General features: G+C 52.1%; 1 protein-coding gene across 1 annotated transcript; it reads right to left on the reverse strand.

Moving 5' to 3' along the window:
• Positions 1 to 5,441: 5,441 nt before the first annotated feature.
• Positions 5,442 to 27,109, reverse strand: LOC102948326 (caspase-1). Its single transcript, XM_043531305.1, is given in 13 exon segments — positions 5,442 to 7,321; positions 9,457 to 9,562; positions 12,123 to 12,232; positions 15,551 to 15,701; positions 15,829 to 15,854; positions 15,857 to 16,061; positions 16,391 to 16,564; positions 17,854 to 17,951; positions 18,925 to 19,197; positions 24,429 to 24,434; positions 26,837 to 26,870; positions 26,872 to 26,917; positions 26,919 to 27,109. Coding segments are annotated over 12 exon segments (1,350 nt in total). The 5' UTR covers positions 27,053 to 27,109; the 3' UTR covers positions 5,442 to 7,321; positions 9,457 to 9,469.
• Positions 27,110 to 27,292: the final 183 nt, after the last annotated feature.

Below are 27,292 nucleotides of genomic sequence, written 5' to 3' on the forward strand. Positions count from 1 at the left end.
ATAAAATGTCATCCTCAGAGATGTTTCAATAAGCTTCTTTCACAGACTGGGCCCAATCCTTTCCCCTTGTACAGCCCTTGTTCCAGCTCAGGTGGTAGTTAGGGGATTTCTCATGACTGAGAGCCCCCTTTGTTCTGTTCCACCCCCTTATATATCTTTTGCACAAAGCAGGAATCCTTTGTCCCTCTATGGGTTCCCACCCCTCCTTCTAAATGAAAAAGCACCAGATTAAAGATGGATTCCAGTTCAGGTGACATGATCACATGTCACTGTAAGACTTCATTACCCACTTGCCAGCCCACAGATATACAGGAAGACTTACAAGTAAACAGAGCCATCTACAGTCAATTGTCCTGGTTAATGGGAGCCATCAAGATTCCAAACCATTAATGGTCCATACTTTGCATAATTACAATAGGCTAGGGGTGGCCAATCTGAGCCTGAGAAGGAGCCAGAATTTACCAATGAACATTGCCAAAGAGCCACAGTAATATTTCAATAGCCCCCCATCCGCTACCCCCTTCCAGCCCGCAGTGCCTCCTGCCCACCGGCAGCCCCACCAATCAGCACCTCACTCTTCCTCCCCACGCCTCCCACCCTCCGCAGTCAGCTGTTTTGCAGTGTGCAGGAAGCTCTGGTGGGGAGGGGGAAGGAGCGAGGGCATGGCAGGCTCGGGGGCAGGGGTCTTGGGGCAGAGCAGGGGGTTGAGCAGTGAGCACCCCACAGCACAATGGAAAGTTAACATCTGTAGCTCCAGCCTCGGAGTCAGCACCTATGCAAGGAGTCGCATATTAACCTCCAAAGGGCCGCATGCAGCTCCGGAGCTGCAGGTTGGCCACCCCTGCAATAGCCCCTCAGAGTTATATTTCGTATTTCTAGTTTCAGATACAAGAATGATACGTACATACAAATAGGATGACCACACGCAGTAGATTATAAGCTTTGTAATGATACCTTACAAAAGACCTTTTACATGAAGCATATTCCAGTTACATTATATTCACACTCACTAGCATATTTTCATAAAATCATATAGAGTGCAACGTCACAACCTGGACTTGGGGTAAATGACTGGCCCTTTGGGACTGGAAGAACCTAATACATTGTGCTTTTTGGTTTATGTGACCAATATCAGTAAGTCCAGTTATATCTTACTGGTTATATCTTAAATCCTATAGTAATAAAATCAGAGCTGAGCACTAATAGCTTTTTCGTCCTGTCTGTGTGGCTTCTGGAATGTCTGGAGAAATATGAACTCCAGCATGATTAAAGAAAGCATGTTCCTTTTCTTTGAGACAAGTTGCAAGGAGATGCAAATAGAGTCAAGGTGACAAGCACCCAGCTGTGGGATGCAACCAGCCTGCTTGGTGGCTTTAAAGCAGGCGAGGAGGCATTCACATTCTGGAATTGACTGTCACTGAAACACAAAAGTGAGTCTCTAGCCTTCCTGTGCCTGCTAAAATCTTCCAAATGTGAACAGAGTGTAAGTGAAGCAGCAGGAGCTTCTCACGTCTGGGTCTCTGGTTCTGAGAGATGTGATCTTCCCTGCCCCCGTTCCCTGCCAACTGCATGGACACTCTTTAAAAGCACCATTATAGAGGCTCAACCTAAATGTACCCCCACTCCCAAAAAATACCACCATGGCTTAACAACAGAGTAAAAGAAGTGGTTAGAGGCAAAAAGGCATCCTTCAAAAACTGGAAGTCAAATCTTACTGAAAAATAAAAAGAAAGGAACATAAGTTCTGGCAAGTCAGTGGGAAAGTATGCTAAGGCAGGCCAAGAAAGAATTCGAAGAACAACTAGCTAACGACACTAACAGCAACATTTCGTGTAAGTATACCCACCAAACAGGCAGTGGGGCCACTGGACAATCGAGGTACTAAACGAGCACTGAAGAAAGACAAGGCTGTTGCAGAGAAGCTAAATACATTCTTTGGATTGGTTTTCACTGTAGAGGATACAGGGGAGATCCCCACACCCGAGCCATCTGTCCCAGCTTGAGGTGTCAATAGAGGAGGCTTTGTCACAAGTTAATAAATTAAACAGTAATAAGTCACCAGGACCAGATGGTATCACCCAAGGGTTCTGAAGGAACTCAAATGTGAAATTGCAGAACTACTAATGGTGGTATTTAACCTATTGCTTAAATCAGCCTCTCTATCAGATGACTGGAAGGTAGCCAATGCAACCCTGATTTTTTAAAAATGCTCCAGAGGCAGTCCTGGCAATCACAGCCTAACTTCCATACCAGGCAAATTGGTTGAAAGTACCGTAAAGAAGAGAATTCTCAGACACCTAGATAAACACGATATGTTGAGGAAGAGTCAGTCAACCTGGCTTTGGTAAAGGGCAATCATGCCTCACCAATCTCTTAGAATTCCTTGAGATCTACAAACATGGATAAGGATGATCCAGTGGATAGAGTGTACTTGGACTTTCAGAAAGCCTTTGACAAGGTCGCTCATCAAAAGCTCTTCAGCAAACTAATCAGTCATGGGATAAGATGGATCAGTAACTGGTTAAAAGACAGGAAACAAAAGACAAAAAAAGTAGGAATAAATGGTTAGTTTTCACAACGGAAAGAGGTAAATAGCAGATGCACCCAATGATTTGTACTGGGACATGCTACTCAACATATTCATAAATGATCCAGAAAAGGGAGTGAGGTGGCAAAATGTGCAGACAATACTAAATTACTCAAGATAAGTAAGTCCAAAGCAAACTGTGAAGAATTACAAAGAGACCTCACTAAACTGGGTGATTGAGCAACAAAACGGCAGATGAAATTCACTGCTGATAAATGCAAAGTAATGCACACTGGAAAAAATAATCCCAACTATATGTACAAAATGATGGGGTCTAAATGAGCTGTTACCACTCAAGAAATAGATCTTGGAGTCACTGTGGATAGTTCTCTGAAAACATCCCCTCAATATGCAGTGGCAGTCAAAAAAGCTAACTAAGTTAGGAATCATTAGGAGAGGGATAGATAAAGAGAAAATATTACAATGCTACTATATAAATCCATGGTATGCCCACACCTGGAATACTGTGTGCAGTTTTGGTTACCCTATCTCAAAAAAGATATAATTGGAACAGGTGCAGCGAAGAGCAACAAAAATGATGAGGGGGACGGAACAGCTTCCATAGAAGGAGAGATTAAAAAGACTGGGACTGTTCATTTTAGAAAAGAGACGACTGAGGGGGTGAAAATAGAAGTCTATAAAATCAGGAACATATGAAGAAAGAGAATAGGGAAGTGTTATTTACCCCTTGACATAACACACAAACTAGGGGTCACCCAATAAAATTAAGAGGCAGCAGATTTAAGACAAACAAAAGGAAGTATTTCTTCACACAACGCATAGTCAACCTGTGGAACTCTGCCATCAGATGTTGTGAAGACCAAAAGCATACCTGGATTCAAAAATAATTAGGTAAGTTCATAGAGGATGAACAATCAATGGCTATTAACCAAGATGTTCTGGAACGCAACCCCATGTACCAGGGTATCTTTAAACCAACAACTTCCAGAAGCTGGGACTATTAGGGGGAAGAGGTTGGGGGAGCAGGAGTTGCTCTAGGGAAGGAAATGTAGAGCGGAGAAAGGTTAAAGATAATGGTGGTCCTGAGAGAGAGCCTGTTTCCTAGTGAGTGATGCTGAATGTGACAGGCTTCTAAACCAACCCTTAATAATGAGTGGGATTCTGCTGTGGATCGAGCAGTATGGAGTCCTAAACTTAGACCATGGGCCATCATGAAACTGGAATTGTTCCTTTCCACAGAATGAGCCTGACCCACTGAAATACAGTAATCAAGGTGGAGAGGTTTGTGGGAACCCTAAAATCATTCCTGGTATTGTCCAACGCCAAGCATTCAAAAGTCCTGCATCAGGCACCCCAAATTCCTGAGACTGGCTGCAATATACTGGGGTTCTGTTCACTGGTCTCCTGGGATTTGAGCTTTTGGGGGTGGTCACACTGAGATTTCCCCTGCACCCAAGAGAGCTAGAAACTTGCATCTCGTTTTCAAATGGAAGCTGAGATCCTCACATAATCAACTAATGCTAGGAGCTGGGGATTTGAGAAACAGCCCAGCGATTGTGAGACTAACAACATCTGAAGGGATTCAGAGTAACAGCCGTGTTAGTCTGTATTCACAAAAAGAAAAGGAGTTCTTGTGGCACCTTAGAGACTAACCAATTTATTTGAGCATAAGCTTTCGTGAGCTACAGCTCACTTCATCGGATGCATACTGTGGAAAGTGTAGAAGATCTTTTATACACACAAAGCATGAAAAAATACCTCCCCCCACCCCACTCTCCTGCTGGTAATAGCTTATCTAAAGTGATCACTCTTCTTACAATGTGTATGATAATCAAGTTGGGCCATTTCTAGCACAAATCCAGGTTTTCTCCCCCCCCCCCCCACACAAACCCACTCTTCTGTTGGTAATAGCTTATCTAAAGTGATCACTCTTCTTACAATGTGTATGATAATCAAGCCATTTCCAGCACAAATCCAGGGTTTAACAAGAACGTCTGAGGGTGGGTGGGTGGGGGGTAGGAAAAAGCAAGGGGAAATAGGTTACCTTGCATAATGACTTAGCCACTCCCAGTCTCTATTCAAGCCTAAGTTAATTGGAGGGAGGGTCAGAGGATGCAGACACAAAGCATAAAGGAATAAAAGGCACTTCCCCCTTCCGCTCTCAAAGGCAAAGCCAGAACATGAGTGTTGGACCCTTTGGCAGAACGTTGTGAAAGGCCAACTTTCAATGTACAAAGGAATTCTGTGGGCGAGACACCTGCAGACGCTATTATACCTCGGTCCTCAGGTTCAGACACAGTCGCTCCCTTCCCCATCTCTTCCCTTTTTTTCTGCCACCTTAGTCCTACACTGTAGCCGTTGGCTTAGCAGGCACTGAATTGAGTTGGATTAGTAATCAAGTGTTCCTTGCAGCCCCTCGATGGCAGAAAGAGGGATTGTGATGATTCTTTAGGTTTTGCAGCAGAAGTGGGTTAAGACAGCTGGGGATTTATCTGCCAGTTTAGGGCTTCTGATGCCATAGCACCAATCGGGGCTGCGATGGAGCCTGCATTGCAGAGGCTGATGTCCTTGCACCACTTCATGGCCTCTTAGGGCTGGTGTTTCAGGTAGAAATACTCCTTATAGAGCCCTATGGTTCTCCTAGCTCTGCTTTGGGAATACAATCAGACCAGTCTGGGACGCACCAAGAGCTTGATTTCTAGGAGGGCTGAGCACCCACAGCTGAATGTGGAACAATTTACCAAGAGTCCTGGTGGATTCTTGATCACTGACAATTTTTCAGCCAAGATGGGATGTTTTTCTCAAAGCTCTGCTCTAGGAATTAAGTTCGGGCAGGTCTCTGACCTGTGCTCTACAGGAGGTCACACTAGAAGGTCACAATGGTCCTTTTTTCCCTTGGAATGTATGAAATCGATGAACTGGAGCTAAAGGGAATTGCTGGTTCTTGGCATCTCTGGAAATGAGGGTACAAATGGCCAGAAACAATCCATGGGAAGAGGTGCTCACAAGCACAGAAAAGTATTTTTTAAAATGGCCCCGAGATGAGTTCTGATGTCTCTAAAACCACACAAACTGCTGTTCCCGTCCCTACAGTCATCGCTTTTCAAGAACATGGTAAAACCACCTATAAAAGTAACCACAGGCAATGAGACAGGGAAACCAGAGAGAGTGTGCCCAGAAAGCAGCACAACGGCGGAGAGGGGCAAGGACACCTCTGGTCCCAGGAGTTGCTTACTCCCTTGCCCCAGCCATAGGAATAGCCCAGAAAGCAACAAAGCTAAATTCTCCTTTCATCACTTCACCCCATTAGTCCTAGTTCTACCCCCCATTTATCATGCCAAAGAACCCTGCTCCCTTCCTGATGTTCTTGCCTTGCAGTGGTGTAGATGGGTGTCTCTCGCTCATCATTAAGGACAAAAAGGGCTGCTCTAGATGGAGAGGGATCTGTTCTTAGCACTGGTGCCAAGGACAGAAGTGATGGGCTTAGGTTTTAATAGAGAAATGTGGGTTAAGCACTAAGCCAAATGTCATGGACCACTTGCAGCCTCAGCTCTCTGAAGTCTGGAGTTGACACTGGGCAGAATGTGGCCCTATAATTATGGAGAATGAGAACAAGGTAGCGAACAGCTCAGTGAGGTTGGGGAATCACCACTGCACCTATTCAAGGCTCAGCCTGGCTGCCATCTAGTGGGGATGACTTGGAGTAAGCTCAGTTAACCCAGCCTCGCTGTAAGGGGAACGGACACAGGCCCCTTCCATTCCAGGGGGTCTGTGAATCGCTGGTAGCGAGAGAAGACAGCTGCTGCTGGCTACACTCCATGTTCCCCTCAGAGTTCAGCAGAATTAGCCCGGGTGATCAGCACCAGGCATGAGTACTGGGTTAGTCTAACCTGGCTGTGAGCAGCCACACTGCAAAGCCCTGCCCAAGTTACTGCGTCCCCACTGGTGCTGCGCTCCCCTGTGGGTCGCTAGCACGTTTGGGGCATAGCCCATGGTTCTTTGTGCTGCTGTAAGGTAAGCCGCTGTATGACTCTTTCCCAGTGCATTTGTGGAACACGCCTGTCCTGGGCACCTGGGGGGGATTGTGGGAAGGCAGAGGTGGACAGTCAGCACTCGAGTGATTTAGCCTGCATCTTGCGGCAAAGTGAGCAGGCTCCCAGCCGCAGTGAAAGCAGCACCATGCTCGAACCCACCCTCAGCTGGGGCAGCTAGCCCAGGTGGAAAGCCCAGGGGAGAGGGTTTTATATGCGGAGGGGAGGGGACAAGAGCCTGGGCTAACTACAGTGAAGACGCCCCTGGAGTTGATATCCCTAATGGGAGACTCCAGCTTTTTACCAAGAAGGATGTGGCTGAGACTCACTTATCTGACTGTCCTGGGGACTCAAAGTCTGGCTACGGGAGAGAATGATCAGAGTGTGTACTGGATCTCAGGGATGGGGCCTCTGGGATGTCAGTGCTGTAGGATCTAGATAGCGGGAGGGTGCTGCTGTCTCGCTAGGAAAAGCCATTTTATAGAGATGTGGCAGCAGGAGCTTCAAGGCTGGTGCTACGGTTGTCCTGTCACAAAGAGAAGGCACTTCCCCAGGGGAAGGGGCTGGTGAGAAGCTGAAGGCACTTCTGGCAGTTCAGAGGAAAGCTACAGGTGGAAAGTGTGCAGGCAGCCGGAGGAGAGACCTTGAGCTTTGTGCCAGTGTTGAATGTGCAGACGCTGTCCTTCAGGAAGGTGCCGACAGTGACTGTGGCAGGGCCCCCATGGGACATGCCCTGTCTTATCTGGAGAGGAGAGAGAAGAGCAACAGTTCACCAGTGCAGCCTGGCAGCACAGGCCACACAGCGGCTCTTTCTCCCCAGGAGGGACTTTGCATTCGCTAAGGATGCCATGTGTGTGGGAGTCTCATTTCTAGGCCGGAGCTCCTTCAGGCGAGCCTGGGGAACTCCCTTAGCTCATATCATACCCTTGAAGGCAGCAGGAGCAGGGTAGAGCACAAGGCTGGTCCCTGCTGAGTATAAATGCAGCTCTCTGAACATCCTGTCACTTCCTTCCTCAACAAAGACGGTCACTGCAAGAGAGACACCAGCTCTTCCTCCAGCGATTCTGCATCCCAGTGGTGCTCATCAATATCCTTTCCCCTGCCTCCTAGTCTGATCCAGTAAATGGGCCATTGCCTCTGATCTCCAGGGTCAGGGGTTTTGGGGAAGGGGATGGGGAGAGACTGAATTTGGGGAGCTTGAGAGAGGTTTTTACTTGTGCACATCTGTCCACTCTGCAGGGGTTTTACAACTGGTTTACACATATGCCCAGAACTCTGGGTGCCCTCCATCATAACAAACAGTCTTTTGATCTTCGGTGACTCCCTCCAATCGGTCAGTGCCTTGCTGGTGATGCTGTGCCCAGAACAGTCTAGAGTGTGCAAAGAGTCAACTCGCCCTTGCTCCATCATTTGCTGTTTCTGTGTTTAACGCAAATCACTGGCTTATTGCACTACAACTTGTGGCTACCAAAGCCCCAGGCTCCCGCTCAGCAGCGCTGTTTCCTGGCTGGGGGTTTGTTTTGGGTGTTTTTTCACAAAAGGAATTTTCTGCATTTCTCCACCATGAATCTCATTTTGTTATTTCCTGCCCACGTTTCTACACTCTGGGATTGGCCATGTCCCTGTTAATGGTCCCAACCCCGCCAACTTACTCCTCTCTCTTCTTTCACAATGGCAGATATTTGATAAAAGCAGGTCTAACACTGTTCTTCCCACAGGATACATTGCTGCAGATCATTTCCTTTCTTTCCTGAGCCTCCTGCCGGTTTTCCATCCCAAGAGTGTCACATCCAGCCCAGTGGGAGATCATTTCAGCTAAGAGTGTAATAAACTCAGGGGTGAAAGTAAGGCAGTACAGGCCGGTATGGTGTACCGGTAAAAAGTAGCCACCAGTACCGGCCCTACCGCTTTAATGTCGCTGCCCCTTTTGCGCCCCCCCCATCGGCAGCCCTGCCGGGTCCCTACCAGCAGGGCCACTGATGGGGGGGCACAAAAGGGGCAGCAACGTTAAAGCCCCGGGGCCTTTTAAATCGCCGCTGGAGCCCCGGGCGGCGCGGGCCAGGGAGCGCAGATGGACTGGCTGGGGGATGCTGACTCCCAGCCCCACCTCTTCCGCCCGAGGCCCTGCCCTTCTGGGGGGGCCAGAGCGGCCCTGTACTGGTAAGAGCTCCATTTTACATTCACCCCTGAATAAACTTCTGCTTTACTGATATCCAGCTATTGTAGCTGCTGCATTCCCATTCTCCACTACCTTTATGGTTCAGTCTCAGAGAAGCTATTGTTTGGCTGAGATGATTTGCCCCTTCTCCCCATGCTGCTTCCTGCTCAGAGTTCCAGTGCCCTGGAGAGGATTACAGAGTCTTCTGTTTATTACATTGCTTCACTAGGGCTTGAAATTGCACTCCCCGGATGCCGAGTTTCCCTCCCCTTTTGCTTCTTTCCTCTTCCTTCCTGGAGAGGTGTAAATTTTGTGGCTTCCCCTGTGTTTCCCTAGAATTAAAAGTCCTTTTCTGTGATACGTGTCACTCATTTCTTCAAGCACAAAGCTGCTCTAAGAAGAGAAGATTAGCCACAGAAAGTTTTGACTACTAGAACTTGTCTGTCCAGGCCTTTTCCTTCAAACAGCCAATGTCTATGGAGAGGTTTTAGTTCAGTTCAGAGGATGGGGAGATCTACCTCGCCTGAACCCTAACGTAAGGGGAGAAGCTGCCATCGAAGTAGAATCTAGATCTGCCAGACCCTGGTCAATCTGGAATCAGGAACGGAAGGTGAATTTACGTGCTACATCTGGAACGAGAGCCCTGTCCCTTCAAAACATGTGCAGTTACTGGTCATAGTAGAAATGTTTGTTGAGAGACTCCAGAAGAAGATACTTACTGTGGGGCTGGTTCTAATGGCCTGGGAACAGATAGAACTTTTTTATCATGGTTGTTCTTTCCTTTGTGGGCATCTGACGAGGAAAATTTTGAAAAGAGAGCTGGACCTGAGATTGGGAGGAGAGGTCAGATCAGTCACAATTCCAGGGGACCGGCAGCACTTTAAACACAAAACAATCTGCTGCTAGAAAGCATGGACCTTGAATAACGTTGGGGAGAACAGGGAGAATCAGGAGCAGAAATTCTGCATGATGATAATGACAGCCAGGCTGCACCTCTACCTCCACTAGAGCACCTGCGTGCTCGAGCCACCTCTGGTACAAACACCTCACATGCTATGCATGTCACAGTGCGTGCCTGCCATGGCAGGCATGCCCAGGCTGCTCCTGTCGGGCCCAAGAACCCAAGGAACGCTGCTGTGGTCACCAAAACCCTTTCTGAACGAACTCTCCAGGGCAGTGGCTCTTTGAGAACTGGATGGCAGGGTGGAGCTGGAAGGTTCCATGGCAACTGGTGAGAGAGACAAAGAAAAAGGGGCTGGATGGGGAAAGGCAAGCTCAGGAGGGGGAAGGTAACAGTGTGGAGGAACCAGGGTCCCAGGTGGGAGAAGAAATGGACAAAAACCTGCCCCCACCAGAAGGCTTGGAGAGAAGATGGGGAGAGGGTCTGGGCTTGATGCAGAAATTATTGGGTGAGGTTCCCTGACCTGCGTTATGCAGGAGGTCAGACTAGATCATCGCAATGGTTCCTTCTGGCCTTAAACAATGTGATTTGTGTGAGTGAGATCGACACAGAGAATGTCCCCACCGTCACTTCCCAGCAGAGCTGCAGGGTCTGCACTTACAGCTGTGTAGTGGAGGAAAGTAAGTAAATTGTTTGTTTCTGAAATGTACATTACTGGGCCATCTTTGGAACAACAGCTTGAGTGGGTATGGATGGAGGGAAGTTTCACAGCAGAACCCCACTCCCAGGCTGGACCCAGGCCCACAAAGGGATTTAGGCACCTGCAGCCAATTTTAGGGCACCATTGTGGCCCACAAAACTGCTGCTCAGCAGTAGGCACATAAACTCTATACTTCTACTGGAAACGTCTCCTAGACGCCTATATTCCTGCCGCTGGCCATGCACTCAAAGGCCCATCTCCCACCTAACTCTCAGCACAATCCTCAAGCTAGGTGGAGACAGATGTTCCCTAGGGTGACCAGACAGCAAGTGTGAAAAATCAGGACAAGGAGTTGGGGGGTAATAGGCGCCTATATAAGACAAAGCCCCGAATATCGGGACTGTCCCTATAAATTGGGACATTCTGGTCACTCTAGTTCCCCCACCTATCTTGCCTGTGGGGGACAGTCCAGTAGGTATGCTCTGAGCACGCCTAACTCCATACAAAACAGCTGGGGGATGGGGAGAGGACAGGAAGATGTGTCCTCTATCCCCCTGCTTAGGGCAGTCACCTGGGATGTGGGAGACCCCCGTTCAATTCCCTGCTCTGCCTGATGAGGAGGTGGGATTAGAACAGGATGAGCACTCTGACCACTGGACCGTAGGGTCACTCACACTCTGTCTCCAGCCCAGTTAATTATTATCCACGAGGAATGGCTGCAACAGGAGCGACCAGGGAGCCCCACAACAGACTATCCTAGAGCCCAGTGGTTAGTGCCCTCTCCTGAGACAGGAGCCCCCTACTCCTATCAAGCAGATGAGGGACTTGAAGCTGGGTCTCTCTCATCCCAGGGGAGCCCTGACCACTAGACTAAGGTTTTGAGGGAGGGTAGGATTTCGTCACAGATTCTGTGACTTTAACAAACCTCTGTGAGTTCTTTGGCTTCAGCTCCAGCCTCTGCCATAGGGGCTAGAATCCCCCCCCCGCCCACCACCCTGCTTGGGTTGTCAGTGTCCCCGCACAGGGCTCGAGCTTCACTCCCCGGGTGGTCAGACCCCCCTGTTATTTTTAGGAAAAGTCAGGGACGGGTCACGAGTTTCTGTGAATTTTTGTTCGTTGCCCGCGCCCTGTCTGTGATTTTTACTAAAAATACCCGTGACAGAATCTTAGCCTTAGTTATGACAGAGGACGCCCCCACCCCTGGTCATATGGGATGGAGCTAGGGTGCACCACCGCTGTTCCTGCCAAGAAACAGCTCACACAGAGGGGTTCCTGGCTGTGGAGCACAAGGGGAGACAGGCACCTCCCTGCAGCCTGGGCTTAGGTGCCTAATGCTCTGCGAGGGATGGGGCTTAGCACACACCCCTCTCATTGGCATCTCCCATTGGCCAGCTTAGGTGGCTCCCCACCTACCACGCTGGCTTTTGTGGATGCCATCGTTTGGGCCTGTCTCTCCCCATGCACCTCACAGGGAGGTGGAATCCACTAGGTGGCAGGTTGCTTCCAATTCGGCACTGCAAGGCCTATGTCCCTTTGTGGATCCGGCCAGGCCATTGCCTCTCCACTCAGATTCCCCTGAAGACGTGCGCTGTGAACTCTGCTAAGACTCCCCTGGTTAAACAGACATGGAGCACGTTTTTAATATACTGTGGATGCCTGTAGGGGATGATCTGCATGAGCAGCCAGAGCTCCTCATGGGGCTGGGGACAGGTCCCTGCTGTGGTACTGCTGATGGTTAGCAGGGGAGCGTGTTCCCAGTCACCCAGCAGGAAGGACAGAGTCACCTTTCGGAAGATCTCCTCCAAGGGGAGGCACCAGGCATTGGTTCGGAGCTGCTCTATCAGGGAGGTGATGAAGACGGAGCCAGTTTTTGGAGATCTCCAGGACAAAGTGTCTGTGGAGAAAAAGGGCTGTTACACAACTTGGAGCAGGGCTGCTTCTCCCTCTAGACTATAACAGACACTGGAGATGTGGGGGCTGGGGCTGGCAAAGGGATTTCACCCTTCACGGAGCAGCTGGGAGTGCTCAATGAGGCTGAAGATAAGGGAAGAGAAGAGGAATTACTAGGAGGGCAAAGCTGAGCGGTTCTGGCCCAGTCGCTGCGGGGTGGGGGAGAGGAACAGGCGGGCCAGGCTGGTAAGGCTGTTCATTGGCGATCGAGGGCTGCGAGGGATTGCCACAGACACAGCACTATGGCAAGCAGACCCATTCCTGGCTGAGGCCAGAAGGGGCCTGTACCAGGGTGGCTTCCCCATGGGCTGGAGAGCCGAAGGCCAAGCCAGCCCTGATGACAAGGATGAGCCACGCCTCGGGAGAATCAAGTGGTCCCATGGTAAAAGGCAGCCAGAAGCTGCAGGCTGAGAGTGACTGAGCCTGCCAGAAGCAGGAGAAAGCTCTCCAGGCAGGGAGAGACGGACAGACCCTCAGGGCGGAGGGGCTGGGCCCAGCTGTAGCTGTAGCTCACAAAAGCTTATGCTCAAACAAATTTGTTCGTCTCTAAGGTGCCACAAGTCCTCCTTTTCTTTTGTTCCCCAAGGACTCCTTTGGCATTTTACTAAGTGTCCTGGACCCCTTTCATTCCCAGTCCTAGCAGAATGCCCTGCCAGTGCAACCTCCCACACACAGTGTGGTCACACTGCACAGAGGATGCCATTTTGGTCTAAAAAGGGCTTCCTCCATGCAGCAAAAGTGCCAGAACATTGTTCCGGCATATTCTGGCCCTGACTCAAGGGACGGACCCTCATGTGACACATGGTGGACCCCACTTTGGGAACTACTGATCTCCTGTACAGCACAGGCCAGAGAACAAATGGAAAGGGCAAAAGCAGAACAGATCTGAGTCTCTGGTTATCCCAGAGAGGGACTGTCACATGCAAGGCTTTCTGGAAAGCTCACTAGCTAGAGGGCTTCCCATTCCAAGTATCTGGGTCACAGATCTCCTGCAGGAAATCCAGGGCTGTTGGGCCCTGACTGCACTACAGTACTGTCATAAATATAAAGGGAAGGGTAAACCCCTTTAAAATCCCTCCTGGCCAGAGGAAAAATCCTCTCACCTGTAAAGGGTTAAGAAGCTAAAGGTAACCTCGCTGGCACCTGACCAAAATGACCAATGAGGAGACAAGATACTTTCAAAAGCTGGGAGGAGGGAGAAAACAAAGGGTCTCAGTCTGTCTATATTCTGTCTTTGCCGGGGATAGACCAGGAATGGAGTCTTAGAACTTTTAGTAAGTAATCTAGCTAGATACGTGTTAGATTATGATTTCTTTAAATGGCTGAGAAAAGAATTGTGCTGAATAGAATAACTATTTCTGTCTGTGTATCTTTTTTGTAACTTAAGGTTTTGCCTAGAGGGGTTCTCTGTTTGAATCTAATTACCCTGTAAGGTATCTACCATCCTGATTTTACAGGGGGGATTTCTTTATTTCTATTTATTAAAAGTCTTCTTGTAAGAAAACTGAATGCTTTTTCATTGTTCTCAGATCCAAGGGTTTGGGTCTGTGGTCACCTATGCAAATTGGTGAGGCTTTTTATCCAACATTTCCCTGGAAAGGGGGGGTGCAAGTGTTGGGAGGATTGTTCATTGTTCTTAAGATCCAAGGGTCTGGGTCTGTAGTCACCTAGGCAAATTGGTGAGGCTTTTTACCAAACCTTATCCAGAAAGTGGGGTGCAAGGTTTTGGGAAGTATTTTGGGGGAAAGACGTGTCCAAACAGCTTTCCCCAGTAACCAGTATTTGTTTGGTGGTGGTAGCGGCCAATCCAAGGACAAAGGGTGGAATATTTTGTACCTTGGGGGAAGTTTTGACCTAAGCTTGTAAAGATAAGCTTAGGAGGTTTTTCATGCAAGTCCCCACATCTGTACCCTAGTGTTCAGAGTCGGGGAGGAACCTTGACAAGTACCATACCCTGTTATCCCCACTCTTTGTCAAGCCAGGCTCTGCTCAATTCAGTTTAGTGAGTTCCCTCTGCAGAGCTAGATACACAGCACTGGCTGGGGGCCCAAGAGGCTACTAGAAACTGTGAGTGCAGCCTCCCGACTCTAGGTGCAGTCAGGAATGAGCCTCTGGACTTCCTGGCACACGGGCTGGCCTGGGAGGACTCCAGGCAGTTGGGTGGGTGGCTTGTGCTCCAGCATCTAAACTTTGCTTTCAAAAGAGGCTTCCGGCCAGTGTTCCCTCTAGTTTTTTAGGTCCATGTGTGGAATGAATTTTGTTATGTGCATCAATATGGAGGTGATGTGTGGTGGGGATGGGGCCAAGGGGTTTGGAGTGTGGGAGGGGGCTCAGGGCTGGGGCAGAGGGTTGGGGTGTGCCGGGAAGAGGGCTCTGGCTGGGGGTGCGGGCTCTGGGGTGGGGCTAGGGATAAGGGGTTTGGGATGTGGGAGGGGCTCAGGGCTGGGCAGATGGTTGGGGGTGCGGGGGGTGGTGGTGTGAGGGCCCTGCCTGGGGGTGCGGGCTTCTGGGGTGGTCCCGGGGATGAGGGGTTTGGGGTGCATGGCTGTCCCGGGGCTGTGGCAGGGAGAGAGGACTCTCCCCAACCCTCTCTCCCACAGCAGCATCTGGGCTGCGGGGGAGAGGCACCTCTCCCCACCGCAGCAACTCCAGGGCTGGGGGAGAGCGTCTCTCCCCACCGCGGCAGGTCCGGGGCTGGGGCCAGGGGAGAGGCACCTCTCCCCGCTGCAGCCCTGAGCACCTGTGTGGCCCTTGATAGGCTGCTGTGCAACGCGCAGCTTAGAGGGAACTTAGACACCCGAAGGGAGATGTCAGAGAGCCAGGCCGAGAGGCAGGATTGAACGGCAGGAGACAGGCGAGGCATGGAGAGAGCTGTGTGAGCCATCAGCATAGAGATGAGAGCTGAGTCCTGTGAAACTGTCCAGAGGGTGAAGGGAGATGAACCAAGGGCAGAGCCCCTGGGGATTCCCTGAGAGTGGCAGGGGGCAGCCCCACCAAAAGGGCTCATGTTCAGAGGGGTAGGAGAGGACAGTGTCTCAGTGCCCAGCGAGTGGCTGGGAGGTCGAGACTGGAGTAGGGGCCCTAAGGGCTGGCCAGGAGGAGGCTATTGGAGGCCGTGGTGGGAGCAGATCAGCAGAGCAGAGAGAGCAGATCGGGGCTGGGAGGGACCCCAGGCAGAGCTGGATGCATGGGCTCAGCCAATTTAGAGCCAATGCTCTCGGTGCATGTCACAGCCCCAGGCCGGCTCCTGGCAGCCAGTTACCTGGCGTTGTAGCTTGGAAACAGATGAAATCGCTCTCCACGTGGATTTGGTGACTTGCATCATCTTCTAACCCTTCAGGGGGCAGCGGAGCAAGGCTGGAGCCATCTCCCGGGAGCTCTGCAGAGTCACTCACCCACACCTGTCCGTGGTTCTCTGGGAAACATGGGCACCAGTTACAGCCAAGATCAGGCCATGTTTTCCCGTTCCCACATCCCCGTTCCAGTGGGTGCCCTTCCCTGGTGGCAGGCCACCAGCCCCGTCCCAGAGTGCAGGCTCACCCCACGGCAGGCCTGAATGATGATCACTTGGGTTTTTCCAGCAGTGCCTGGCAGTTCCTGTTGTTGAAGGTGCTGTAGATGGTGTCAATGGGAAGGATGTCTGTGGACTCGTCTTGGCAATTTGTCCCGCACAGGCCAGCCCTGACGCCATGAGACATGAGCACGAGGAAGGTGCTATCCGAGGTCCGGTGCTCGTTCCGAGCAGCAAACTGCTTCAGGGTCTCCACCATGGCCTGAAAGCAAGCAGGGACAGCAGTGTCAGTGAACAGCAGCCAGAAGAATGACTGCTACTCCTGCGGGCACCGTTGAGGGGTGGCGGGGCAAGACCTCCAGCAGCAGCAGCCAGTGCTCTCTTGGATGGAGCATTCCCATGGAGAGAGTGTTCCCATCCCAGAGAGGGCTTCGGGAGAGATCTGACATCTCCCTACTGGCAGCTCCTAGGAGGAACCAGCCCCAGGACCCTTGCCAAGGGGGGACTGAGCCAGGAATGAACCAAGCAAAGGTCACAACATCTTCCCCAGGGGCCTGGGATAGTCACTGGTGGCTTGGGGAGATCCTGTACCTGGGCATTTAAGTTGCAGTGGATTTCCACCTTGTATCCCAGCCCTTCTAGAAGCCTCTTCATCCCATTCATGTCCACGTCAGCCCCGTCCCTCCTGCGCAGATGGTCAAACTCAACATTACAGATGATGAGGGCCAGGCGGGTTCGCGTCGCCTTGTCCCGGATGGAATAGATCTGTAAGAAAGGAAAACTCACGCTGGGCCAGTCACGACACAGCCCTCACTTTAGGGGCCCAGTGCACGTGGCAGGACGGAGCCACGACCCATAGGGAGGTTGTTATCCACATCTCTAGATACCACTCCTCAAATTACCAAGGAGCCCCTTCTGCTCCATGCCCCTTAGCATCCCTACAAGGAGACTGTCACATGGCTTCTGGGCAGTAGGGTCTCTGTGGAGGAAGAGTGGCCCCCCCAAGTACCCTCTCATGGGGCGGCTGTTGAAGGGGAAAGGGTCTATGTCATCCTGGTGGATGCAGCCAAACTTAGCCCAGTACGATACTGTTCACACAGCCAGAAACATAGCTGGGGCCGCTACAGCAAAACAGCCCGGCACAGCTGGGCCAGAGGCTGAGTGGGGAGAGCTAGGATCCAGCCTGATCCCAACGTCTGCATAGCCAGGCGGTGGAGCATGGGGTGGTCTCTGACTGGGGTTCGTGTCAGCTGGTGGAGGGCTACTGTAGTTTGAGTGTGTGCGGTGGTTTCTAATGGGGTCTGCTAGCAAAACGAGTCTGTGAGGCTGTGCAAAACCCCAGGAAAGCACTGCCTTGGGCCGGAGCTCCTGCCTTCAGAGCATTTTTAAGGGGCCAGTGGAGCATGAGGATGATCTTGGTCTTTGGTGTATAAAGCAAACCTGCCTGTGATTAGTCCCTCCTGCCCGCATCGCGTGGGGCTGGCTGGGCATGGCCTCCACAGAGGAGCCTGCAGCACCCTCACAAGCATCACGGAGAAGCTTCGCTTCCTCTGGGTGACTGTTCCCCAACTGCTCGGGTGACCTAGGGAGGGCTCGGAAAGGTCTTGCTGCTTCCAAGGCTTCCCCCTCCCTGACACCACACAGATGGTCTGGTGCTGGGCGCAGCGACCAAGGGATCGGATCAGCTGCCCCAGGCCATCACGCTGCTGTCAGTGCTTCAAAGGGATCTAGCAGGAAGGGGCAACTTGCAGTCTCCGTGCAGCTAAAATCAAACACTGTCAAACCGCCGAGATCAACCACTTCTCTGGCTCCACCTGGTACAGACAGAGGTGTAGGGCTTAGGGGGCAAAATTGTCAAGGGTTCTTTCCACCCCCCCCCCGGCACCCCAGTCCCTGAGGTCCCATCGGGGAGTGCAATGGCACTCATGCTGTACACGTTCACAGTGATGCTGGAGGTAAAATCTGGCTGTAGCCAGCAGGCTGTGCCTGAGCTCTGGGGTCTCTGCCAAACACACATGACAGGGGAGGAGCCCAAAGGGAGCAGCACAGAGCACCTCCTTTGCTTCCTCCTTCTGGATCCGCTGGACGAATTCCTGGGGGCAGGGACAGATCCATTCCTGAGATGGCGCTGGCTGGGTTTCTGCAGCAGACCCTGGGATCATAAACCCCACATTAGCTGAGAGGAGGCAGTTAGTAGCTGGGAGCCACACGTGCTGTCCTGAAATCCCCACTGGGAAAGGCAGAGGGAGAAATGCAGAACAGCCCACGTCTCCTCCTGAGACAGGGAGCAGCAAGGCGAGGCGGCTAACCCTCCACACTGGCTAGTGCGATGGGTTGGGTCTGCGAGGGCACAAGCCACTGCCTGCTGGGGGGCTGGGATAGGCAGGGCCATGATTGTCCAACTTGGGGGAGTATCCCCCATTCAGCAGAGACAGCCTGAGTTGTCCCTCTCCATCACCATGTCTGCATAGCCCCTCGACTGCCACTATGCACCTGGGAGTGACAGGATCATGGAACGTGGTGGGTGGACTCAGGGCATCCCTGCCCCATTGTGCCACGGGTTCCCTGCTCTGGAAAGAGGGCAGCATCTCCACACTCTGAGCAGCATGTGGGGCCTGGCTCAGCTGCTGCCAAGCCCTTGCACCAAGGGGAGATCACAGTGTGAGGAACCCCACCCCCAGCAGGACACTCATGGGGCTGTGCGAGCACCTCTGCCGCTCAGGGCAGGAAGCTGCTCTGTCCTTTGCTGATGCCCAGCAGGGAGGTGTGGGTCAGCCTGGCCTCTCTTGCTGCCCTGTTGTTGGGAATCAGGGGTCTGGGGAATCCCAGTGCAGACAAAGCCTGTGTTTGGAAAGAGCAGGGCACGTCTGTGACATTGGCTCTGCCATTGCTGTGGCTAGTGGGGAACATGGGCCCAGGCAGCAGCACCCAGGGCTTTGCAGCTCATTTAATAACCAGCATGCACATGTCACACACCCTGGAGGGGGAGAGAACCCTGCACGGAGAGGGGCTCCCAAAGGCCAGCGCCCATGGGAGAACCCCTGCATAGCCCAGCCTCCTGCCCAGCTATCCCGTGCATGCAGCCCCACAGAGACTGGAGAATCAGCCGTTGTGGCACCACTCACCCGAGGGGGGGCTGAGCTCCAGCTCTGTGGCCAGGTGGACATCTCTGAAGCAGAGGCGCTCGATGAATATTTCACTGGCTCTGGCACCCTTTTTCCTCACCCCATCAATCAGACACCGGGCTTGGTCACTCCTCTTACTGCAGCTCTCCCTCACCTCCTCCACTTCCTCCTCGTTCAGCACCCGTCTCTCCAGCAGGTCGTCCAGGAGGGTGCTGATCACAGCCTTGCTCACACTCTCCAAAAACCTGATCCGCACGTTGCTTAACTTCCGGTCTGTAAGAGCAGCCACGTGAGCCCCTGGGGCCTCCCCTCGGGCCCCGCCAGCCCTTGGGGTATTTGTACCTGCCCATGGCGGCGCCAGGCCCTGTGTGCATGTACCATGCTATACCAGGCAGCTCCTTCACATGGGGGTTCCACTAGTGGAGCTCCCGTAGGGACCAGCTGATACAGCCATGGCCCACCCCACAGCCTTCCATGTACACCCCCCCATTCCTTCACACACAACCCCCCGATCTCCCCACTCACTCCACCAGCCTCCAGTGCCTGCCCAAGCACTCACACACACGGGGCTGGCTCGCTAACCCGGGACATTTTTATGAGGATTCCATTTCGTTTTCCAGACTCGCAGCCTTCATTACAGTGAGTCCCTCGCTGTTCCTGGCATGACAAGACCCTGCAGTTAGCCCTGCCTGTGGCTGCACTGCTCGGCAAGGGGAGACCCGTCCCAGCACTCAGTGAGGAGTTAGCTCAGACCTCCAATGGGAATGTCGTTAACTGTTTCACGTGCGAGTAAATGGTCAGGTTAAACGCTGTTGGTGGCCGTGACAGCTGCTTTCAGTCAGGGTAAAGAAGCAATTAAGCTCCCTTGTGGAACCAGAGAGCTGACACAAGAGGAGTGCCCGCCCATGCCAGCCCATAAGGAAGCCAGCTACGGCTGTGGAGGGATTTCACTGAGTGAGGGTTGGGGCGGGGTGTGTCTGAGAGACACGGCAGACGCACCAGAGGAGCAGCAAGGAAGCACCAGACACAGCCATGTTTCCATGGGTCGTGCAACCCTGAGAAAAGCACAGAGCTCCAGGAGCTGCGAGGCCAGAGCCTGGTGACCCAGAATGCCCAGCTGCTCGGCTCTGCGCTGAACGGGCAGGAAGCGGCAGAGCTAGAAGGGCTAATGAGTAGTCTTAGCTCCGCCCCTCCCCAGAGAGACACTATCTGGCTTCTCTTTCGCAATGGGGACATGGCTCCCTTTGTGTTACAGCCTGCCCGCAATGGGGGAGCGGGAGGGGAATATCACAGGGAACTTAGGGCTGGGCTACACTGAAAATTCACATCGGGCCTAGCTATGTCTCCCAGGCGCAAAAGAATCCACGCCCTCGAGAGAGAGACGCAGGGCAAGTCTGCGCTTAAAAGGCTGCATCAGCACAGCTGCACCCGTCTTCACAGCGCTTAAGTGAAGACGCTCCTACACCGGCGGGAGAGTTTCTCCCATTGGCGTGATTAATCCACCTCCGCCCGAAGCAGTAGCTGTGTCCACGGGACAAGCTCTCACTGACACAGTGCTGTCTGCCCAGGCTAGGTGGGTGTAACTACGGCGCTCAGGGGCATGGATTTTTCACACACCCAAGCATCTAAGTCTGCAGTGTAGCTCTGGCTGTATGCCTGTATCTATCCAACACATCCCCTGGCGGAGGAAGTGCTAGGTCAGTGGAAGAATTCTGCCATCGATTTAGCTGCCTCCTCTTGGGGAGGTGGATAAACGACAGTGATGGAAAACCCCTCTCCTCGCTGCAGGGAATGGCCCCACTGCCACGTTTGAAGTGCAGACATCCCCTAAGGCCTGGACTACACTAGGAAATTTGGTCAGTAGAACTGCTTTGCTCAGGGGTGTGAAAAATCCACTCCCCAGAGCAACGCAGTTAAACCGGCCTAACCCCTGGTGTACACAGGGCTAGCGCTCTTGGGAGGGTGGTGCATGTGCCGATGGGAGAACCCCTCCTAGCAGAGTAGGAGGGATTCACTGACCCGCTCCAGCGGCACCCCATGGCATCTCAGCCATAGAAAAGCCCTGAGTGTGTACACGTAACGCGGCCACTAGTGCTGAAAGCTCGTAACTGGTTTTTCCTAAAGCTCCCAGGTTGTCTGTAGTCCAGGGCTTGCCCTTGGGGAAGCAGGGAGGGCACCAGATCAGTTCTTGACTGGGGGCAGTGTTGCCAAGGCCAACGCTGATGGACTAGGCCCAGAGCAAGCTCCTGCCCAGCCCAGGAGGAGAGTCAGCTCCAGCTAGACACCTAAGCCCGGATCGAGGCCCCCAAGTGCGAATAGCCTGCAATAGTCAGGCCACGTATTTCGGGACCTAAATACCCAGGCGAACATGTTGGCCTTAACCTTCGCCCTCGTTCCCCCTTCTGTAAATGGGGCCAGGGAATAGCTGTCACGGGCAGGGTGGGGTATGGATGAAGCGCTAACAATCCCCAGACGGCATGTTCAGCCCCTAGCAGCCAGGGAGCTAGTGGCCACGACACCCAGCTTCTTTGCAAAAATCTTTCTATTGCAGGCAGCCGGGCCTGGCCCCAGCTCACACTGACGGGCTCTGCACCTGTGGCAGGAGGCTCCCTGCTTGTGCAGGTTTGGCCACATCTCAAAGGATCCTTGGCCTGGCTCTCCCTGAGCTCCTGCCATTGACTGGCCAGGTGGGGGAGCAGGGGAATGGGCCAGTTCTGTGTGGGGCGCAGGTGGGGGATGCTGTGGCACTGGTCTGTTGGGCTGCTGGCCAGCTCTCCCTAGCCCAGGCTGGATTCAATACCTTGGGGCCCTCCCTCAGGGTATGCTTTATTCCTTCAAACAAAACACACCCAAAGTAACAGAAAACAGGAGGCAGGAGCCCTGCCTGCCCCTCTAGGGCCAGTCCAACCCCCCCACCCCTCCCCCTCCTGGAGCTTTGCTCCAGCTGAGCTCCCTCAGCCCTCCACAAACCCCTGGCCCCTTCCCAGCTGGGGCTGAAAACTGAACAGGGCTGGCTGGCCTCATGCTCTTAAAGGGGCAAAACATCCCCTGTGACACGTCCCTTGTGGGAGGAGTGAAGAACGAGAGGGCGCTGGCCCCCTCTGAGCGGAAGGTGGGAAGGAAGGCGGGATACCATGGAACAGTCCTCATCGGGGCGGGGAGCAGAGTGGGTAGAGGGTGGGAGGGGGGCTGGCGCCATCCAGACGGAGTGGGCAGGGATTGGGAAGTTGGAGGGGGGGAGAAAGGAAGGAGGGGAAGAGCACAGCACCAGCCCCACCCCGGAGGAGCAGGCAGGAGCATTTACTCAAGCCCAGAGGCCTGGCCTCGTGTCTGGCAGGAGCAGAGGCTGCCCACGCCTGCAGCTGCCAGGCCCCAGGCAGGGTGTGCACCAGGGCCTGAGGAGAGGGGACAAAACAGAGCCCAGCCTCCCTCCTGTCTCTACCTGAGGCTGCCCAGGCCCCTTCACTCACCAGCCATCGCCTCCAGGCTGAGGCCCTGCTCAACCTCCACCGTTCGCCAAGAACTCTCAGTAACAGAAAGTGAAAGTGATGCCTGGTCCCCTCCTCTTCCTGCCGCTCCCAAAGCCTGCGCTGGTGTAAGGGGAGCAGGGCTCCGCACACAGGCAGGGTGGGGATGGCCAGGAGTCAGGGCTCCAGACAGGGCCCAGGGCCCAGCCCCACTCTGAACTCAGCATGTTCAGCCAGAAGCGGCTGGTTGCGGGAGCATTGCTCCTCCAAGGGCACAGGGCTCTCCCCAGCCCTGGCCAAAGTGGCAGTGCACCCTGGGGTAGGCCCCCCAGCCTGGCTCCCTGCCCATGGGCTCAGAGGATACAAGGGGGGCCACATGCCATGCAGCACCACGGCCAGCCCACTCTGTGGAACAAAGCTGCTTTTAAAGAGACATGAGAGGGAAGGGTCCCAAGCTCGTCCCTTCCCCACGCCTAACCCCCATGCACCCTCTGGCTCCCACCTCCTGTTCTCAGCTGTTTGCTTTCATGGGGTGCAGCCCTAGGGTGACCAGATGGCAAGTGTGAAAAATCGGGATGGGGGGATGGCGGGGGGGGGGGGAAGAATAGGTGTCTACATAAGAAAAAAGCCCAAATCTCGGGACTGTCCCTATAAAATCAGGACATCTGGTCACCCTATGCAGCCCTCGCCCTAGGGAGGCTGGTGAGCTGGAGAACAGTGTGGCAGCTGAGGCCTGGCACACATGGGTGATTTCTGAGCCAGGCCCCAGATCAGCATCCAGGCCCAGGGCAGGGTGTGCAGCAAAGGCACAATTCTCTGTGATAATCACCCCTTCCTTTCACAGCAATGAGCACTGGGAACAGAGGACCTAGGGAATAAATGACACCTGCCAACCCCTGTGATTTTATTGCAAGTCTCAGATGCAAGACCCTAGCTCCGCATAGGCAGGAAACCCAGCATCGTTACTAGGTGGCTACTGCCACCTGCTGGTTGGCCAGGAGAGGTCAGTCTTGGAGCTTTGCCAAAGAACAAAACAAAGCTTGGGGCTCCTTTAGGGGGAGTATTGCCACAGGGCCTGTCGCAGGCTTGCTGCCATTCTCGTAGCCTCACTGATTGGGCCCTGGTTATTTGTCTGCTTCGCCATCTCCTTCCTGCCCAAGGCTGGAGCACAGCACACACAGCCTGAGCTCCAGGGTGCACTGGAGAACAAACAAGTCAGCCGAATCCAAGGGAAATTCCTGTCTAACTCCCCCTTGGGGTACTGAAAGGAAGGAGGTCCTACCTTGATGGAAAACCCACCACCACTTCAGTCACTGTGTTAGGATATAGATATTCAGGCCTGTCTGCAAAGGCCTGTACTTTAAGAATTTAGGTGTATTCTTATCACTTAGCTAGTTCTAGAGGTATAAAAGAAAGAATCAAAATCACTGTCTGCCAGTGTAAGGTCCTTCTCTTACTGTGACACTCTGAGGCCCTGTTCTTAGGCTAAGGCCTTTGGCCAAGCAATAGAGGCAGCCATAAGCTGGGAAGTGAACGGTCACATCCTCACATTCCAACCTAGTCACATTGAGATGCTATGGGGCTGTTAGGAATACAATCCTGTCCTGATAGTGCCTATCGCCTCCAGAGAAAGGGAAGTGCCTAGAAGATGTAAAAGGAAACTTAGTTTGATAGCATCCCGTCTGGCAAGAACTCACTTATCAATACTGGGATGTGCAATCCTCACTTCTGTATTGTTTTGACATTATAGTTCCTACTTTGCTATTGTTTATTGGCATGGTCTCTGTCTGGTTCTGTGATTGTTTCTGTCTGCTGTATAATTAATTTTGCTGGGTGTAAACTAATTAAGGTGGTGGGATATAATTGGTTAGCTAATCATGTTACAATATGTTAGGATTGGTTAGTTAAATTTCAGTAGAATGATTGGTTAAGGTATAGCTAAGAATATTACTATATAAATTAGGGGCAAACAGGAAGTAAGTTGGGATTTGAAAATAAGGAAAATGGAACTTGTATTTAAGCTTGCTGGAAGTTCACCCCAATAAACATCGAATTGTTTGCACCTTCGGACTTCGGGTATTCCTGCTCTCTGTTCATGCGAGAAGGACCAGGGAAGGAAGCGGGTGAAGGAATAAGCCCCCTAACACACTGTAGGCCCTGTCTCCACTGAGGGACTTTACTGGCCCAGCTGTAGTGCCATTAGGGTGACCAGCCAACAAATGTGAAAAATCGGGACGGGGGTGGGAGGTAATAGGAGCCTATATAAGAAAAAGACCCCAAAATTGGGACTGTCCCTAAAAACTCAGGACATCTGGTCACCCTAAGTGCCATTGCCATGCCGCTCTAGTCCCCATGGCCTTAGTCTCACCCTTTCAGGCAGGTTTCAGAGTAGCAGCCATGTTAGTCTGTATCCGCAAAAAGAAAAGGAGGACTTGTGGCACCTTAGAGACTAACCAATTTATTTGAGCATAAGCTTTCGTGAGCTACAGCTCTCTAAGGTGCCACAAGTACTCCTTTCCTTTCAGGCAGGTTTTCCAGACTTCAAATCATTCCTATGGCTCTTCTATGAACCATCCTAATTTGTCAGCACCTTTTCTGAAGTGTGGACACCACAACTGGTCTCACCAATGCCCCACACAGAGCTAATACCACCTCGCTGCTCCAACTCAAGATTCCCCTTGTACCTCCAAGGATCGCATTAGCCCTCTTAGCCAGAGCATCACACTGGGAGCTCACGTTCCTTCAGGGACACTTCTCCTTTCCTGCTGCTTGGAGACCCCCTTGCAGTCCCCTTCCCACTTAGCTCAGGGGGTTGCATGAAGCCCCTGTGACTGGACAGCCTAACACTGCTGCTCCTTGGAAATTAAAGCTTTCACTCCCATAATAAGCATAGGGCAATAAATAGCAGCAGAGAAGGAAAAGGTAACTAGATCACCAGGAGACCAGCAGGCACTGCTGCACTGGCCCTATGCACTCACTGACACCAAGGGCTGCTTCTATCTTCCACTGCTGAGGGAGAAACCTTCCCCTCCTACTGTGCCTGCCTACAGCCTGGGGCTGAGAACTGAGTCTGGAGCGTTGGGACTGGGACAGACAGGGACCCAGGCACTCCTTAGTGGAGTCTCTAAGCCCGGCAGAAAAGGAATGGTCAGGCTGTGCTTCTGCCTTGGAGGATGCACACTGGACTGTTAACATGGATCGTCAATAACCCCGGGAAAGTTCCAGAAGATGGGAAGAAAGCTAATGTTGGGCTAATATTCAAAAAGGGTAAACGGGATGATCCGGGTAATTACAGAGCCATCAGCCTGACATCAATCCCAGGCAAGAAAATGGAATGGCTGCTGTGGGACTCGATTAATAAAGAATTAAAGGAGGATAATGTAATCAATGCTAATCAACAGGGGCTTATGGAAAACAAATCCTGCCAAGTTAACTGGATATCTATTTTGATGAGATTACAAATTTGGTTGATCAAGGTGACAAGTGTTGATGCAATAGACTTCTATAAGGCATTTGACTTGGTACCACCTGACATTTTGATTAATAAACTAGAACAATATAAAATGAACATGGCACATATTAAATGAATTAAAAGCTGGCTAACTGATGGGTTTCAAAATGTAACTACATGAAGAATCATCATCAAGCGTTTCTAGTGGGGTCCTCCAGGAATCGGTTCTTGGCCCCATGCAATTTAACATTTTTATCAGTGATCTGGAAGAAAACATAAAAACCTCACGATAAACTTTACACATGACAAAAAGACAGGGGAGTGGTAAATAACTAGAGCCCTGCATGGATACAAAACTTGTATCTGCATCTGATCTTCAATCCGTAAAAATCATTCTCAGATGCAGATATCTGGATATAAAGCAGATATCTGCAGATTTACAGGGTTCTATAAATAACAGAGACGACAAGTCACTGACACAGAGCAATCTGGATCGCTTAGTAAACTGTCCATAAGGAAGCAACATAGAACAATGGAAGTTGGGATCCTTTGTGGATCTGGGCCGAAGTACCTCCCTGGGGTTCAATAACCTAGCAGACAAAAGTATAATAAGATCCAATGGCTGAAAGCTGAAGGTAGAGAAATTCAGACTGGAGATAAGCTGCAAATTTTTAACTGTGAGGGTAATTAACCATTGGAACAATTTACCAAAGGAATTAAAAAATCAATATTGGATGTTTTTCTAAAAGATCTGTGGTATTCAACCAGGAATTATTTCAGGGAAGTTCTCCGGCTAGTGGTATGCAGGTCAGACTAAACGTTTAAATGATCCCTTCTGGTTTAGAATCTATAATCTATCCTAATGAGGCACTTGCCGCTCCTGCGGTGAGCATGTTCTACTCCAGCAATTTGGAACGAAAGAATCAATAGTTCTGGAGCCTGGGAAATAGCAAGGTCAGTGCACCCCTTGTTCCAGGCTGTGCTCATCCCAGTCCAATCCCAGAAGGAGACTGCGTCCAGGAGTACAAGGAATAGGAACACAGGAATTGCCAGACTGGTCCATTTAGCCCGTACCGTGTCGGGCAGTGGCCATCATCAGATGCTTCAGGGCAGATGCAGGAACCCCGCAGTAGCATCCCTGGGATAATCTGTCCCTGTAAAGATCTCCTCCTAATCCAGAGGTGGGCAAACTACGGCCCGTGGGCCACATCCAGCCCGCAGGACCATCCTGCCCCGCCCTTGAGCTCCCAGACGGGGAGGCTAGCCCCCACCCCTCCCCCACTGTCCCCTCTCCCCCGCAGTTACACTGCTGCGTGGGCAGCACAGCTTCCGCCCACCCACCTCCCAGGCTTTCCAATAAGTCTGTCCTGCCACTCTGAGCGGCATGGTAAGGGGGCGGGGGGTAGATAAGGGGCAGGAGGTCCTGGGGGGCAGTCAGGGGACAGAAAGT

Source organism: Chelonia mydas, chromosome 17, assembly GCF_015237465.2.
Source record: "Chelonia mydas isolate rCheMyd1 chromosome 17, rCheMyd1.pri.v2, whole genome shotgun sequence".
Taxonomy (NCBI): domain Eukaryota; kingdom Metazoa; phylum Chordata; order Testudines; family Cheloniidae; genus Chelonia; species Chelonia mydas.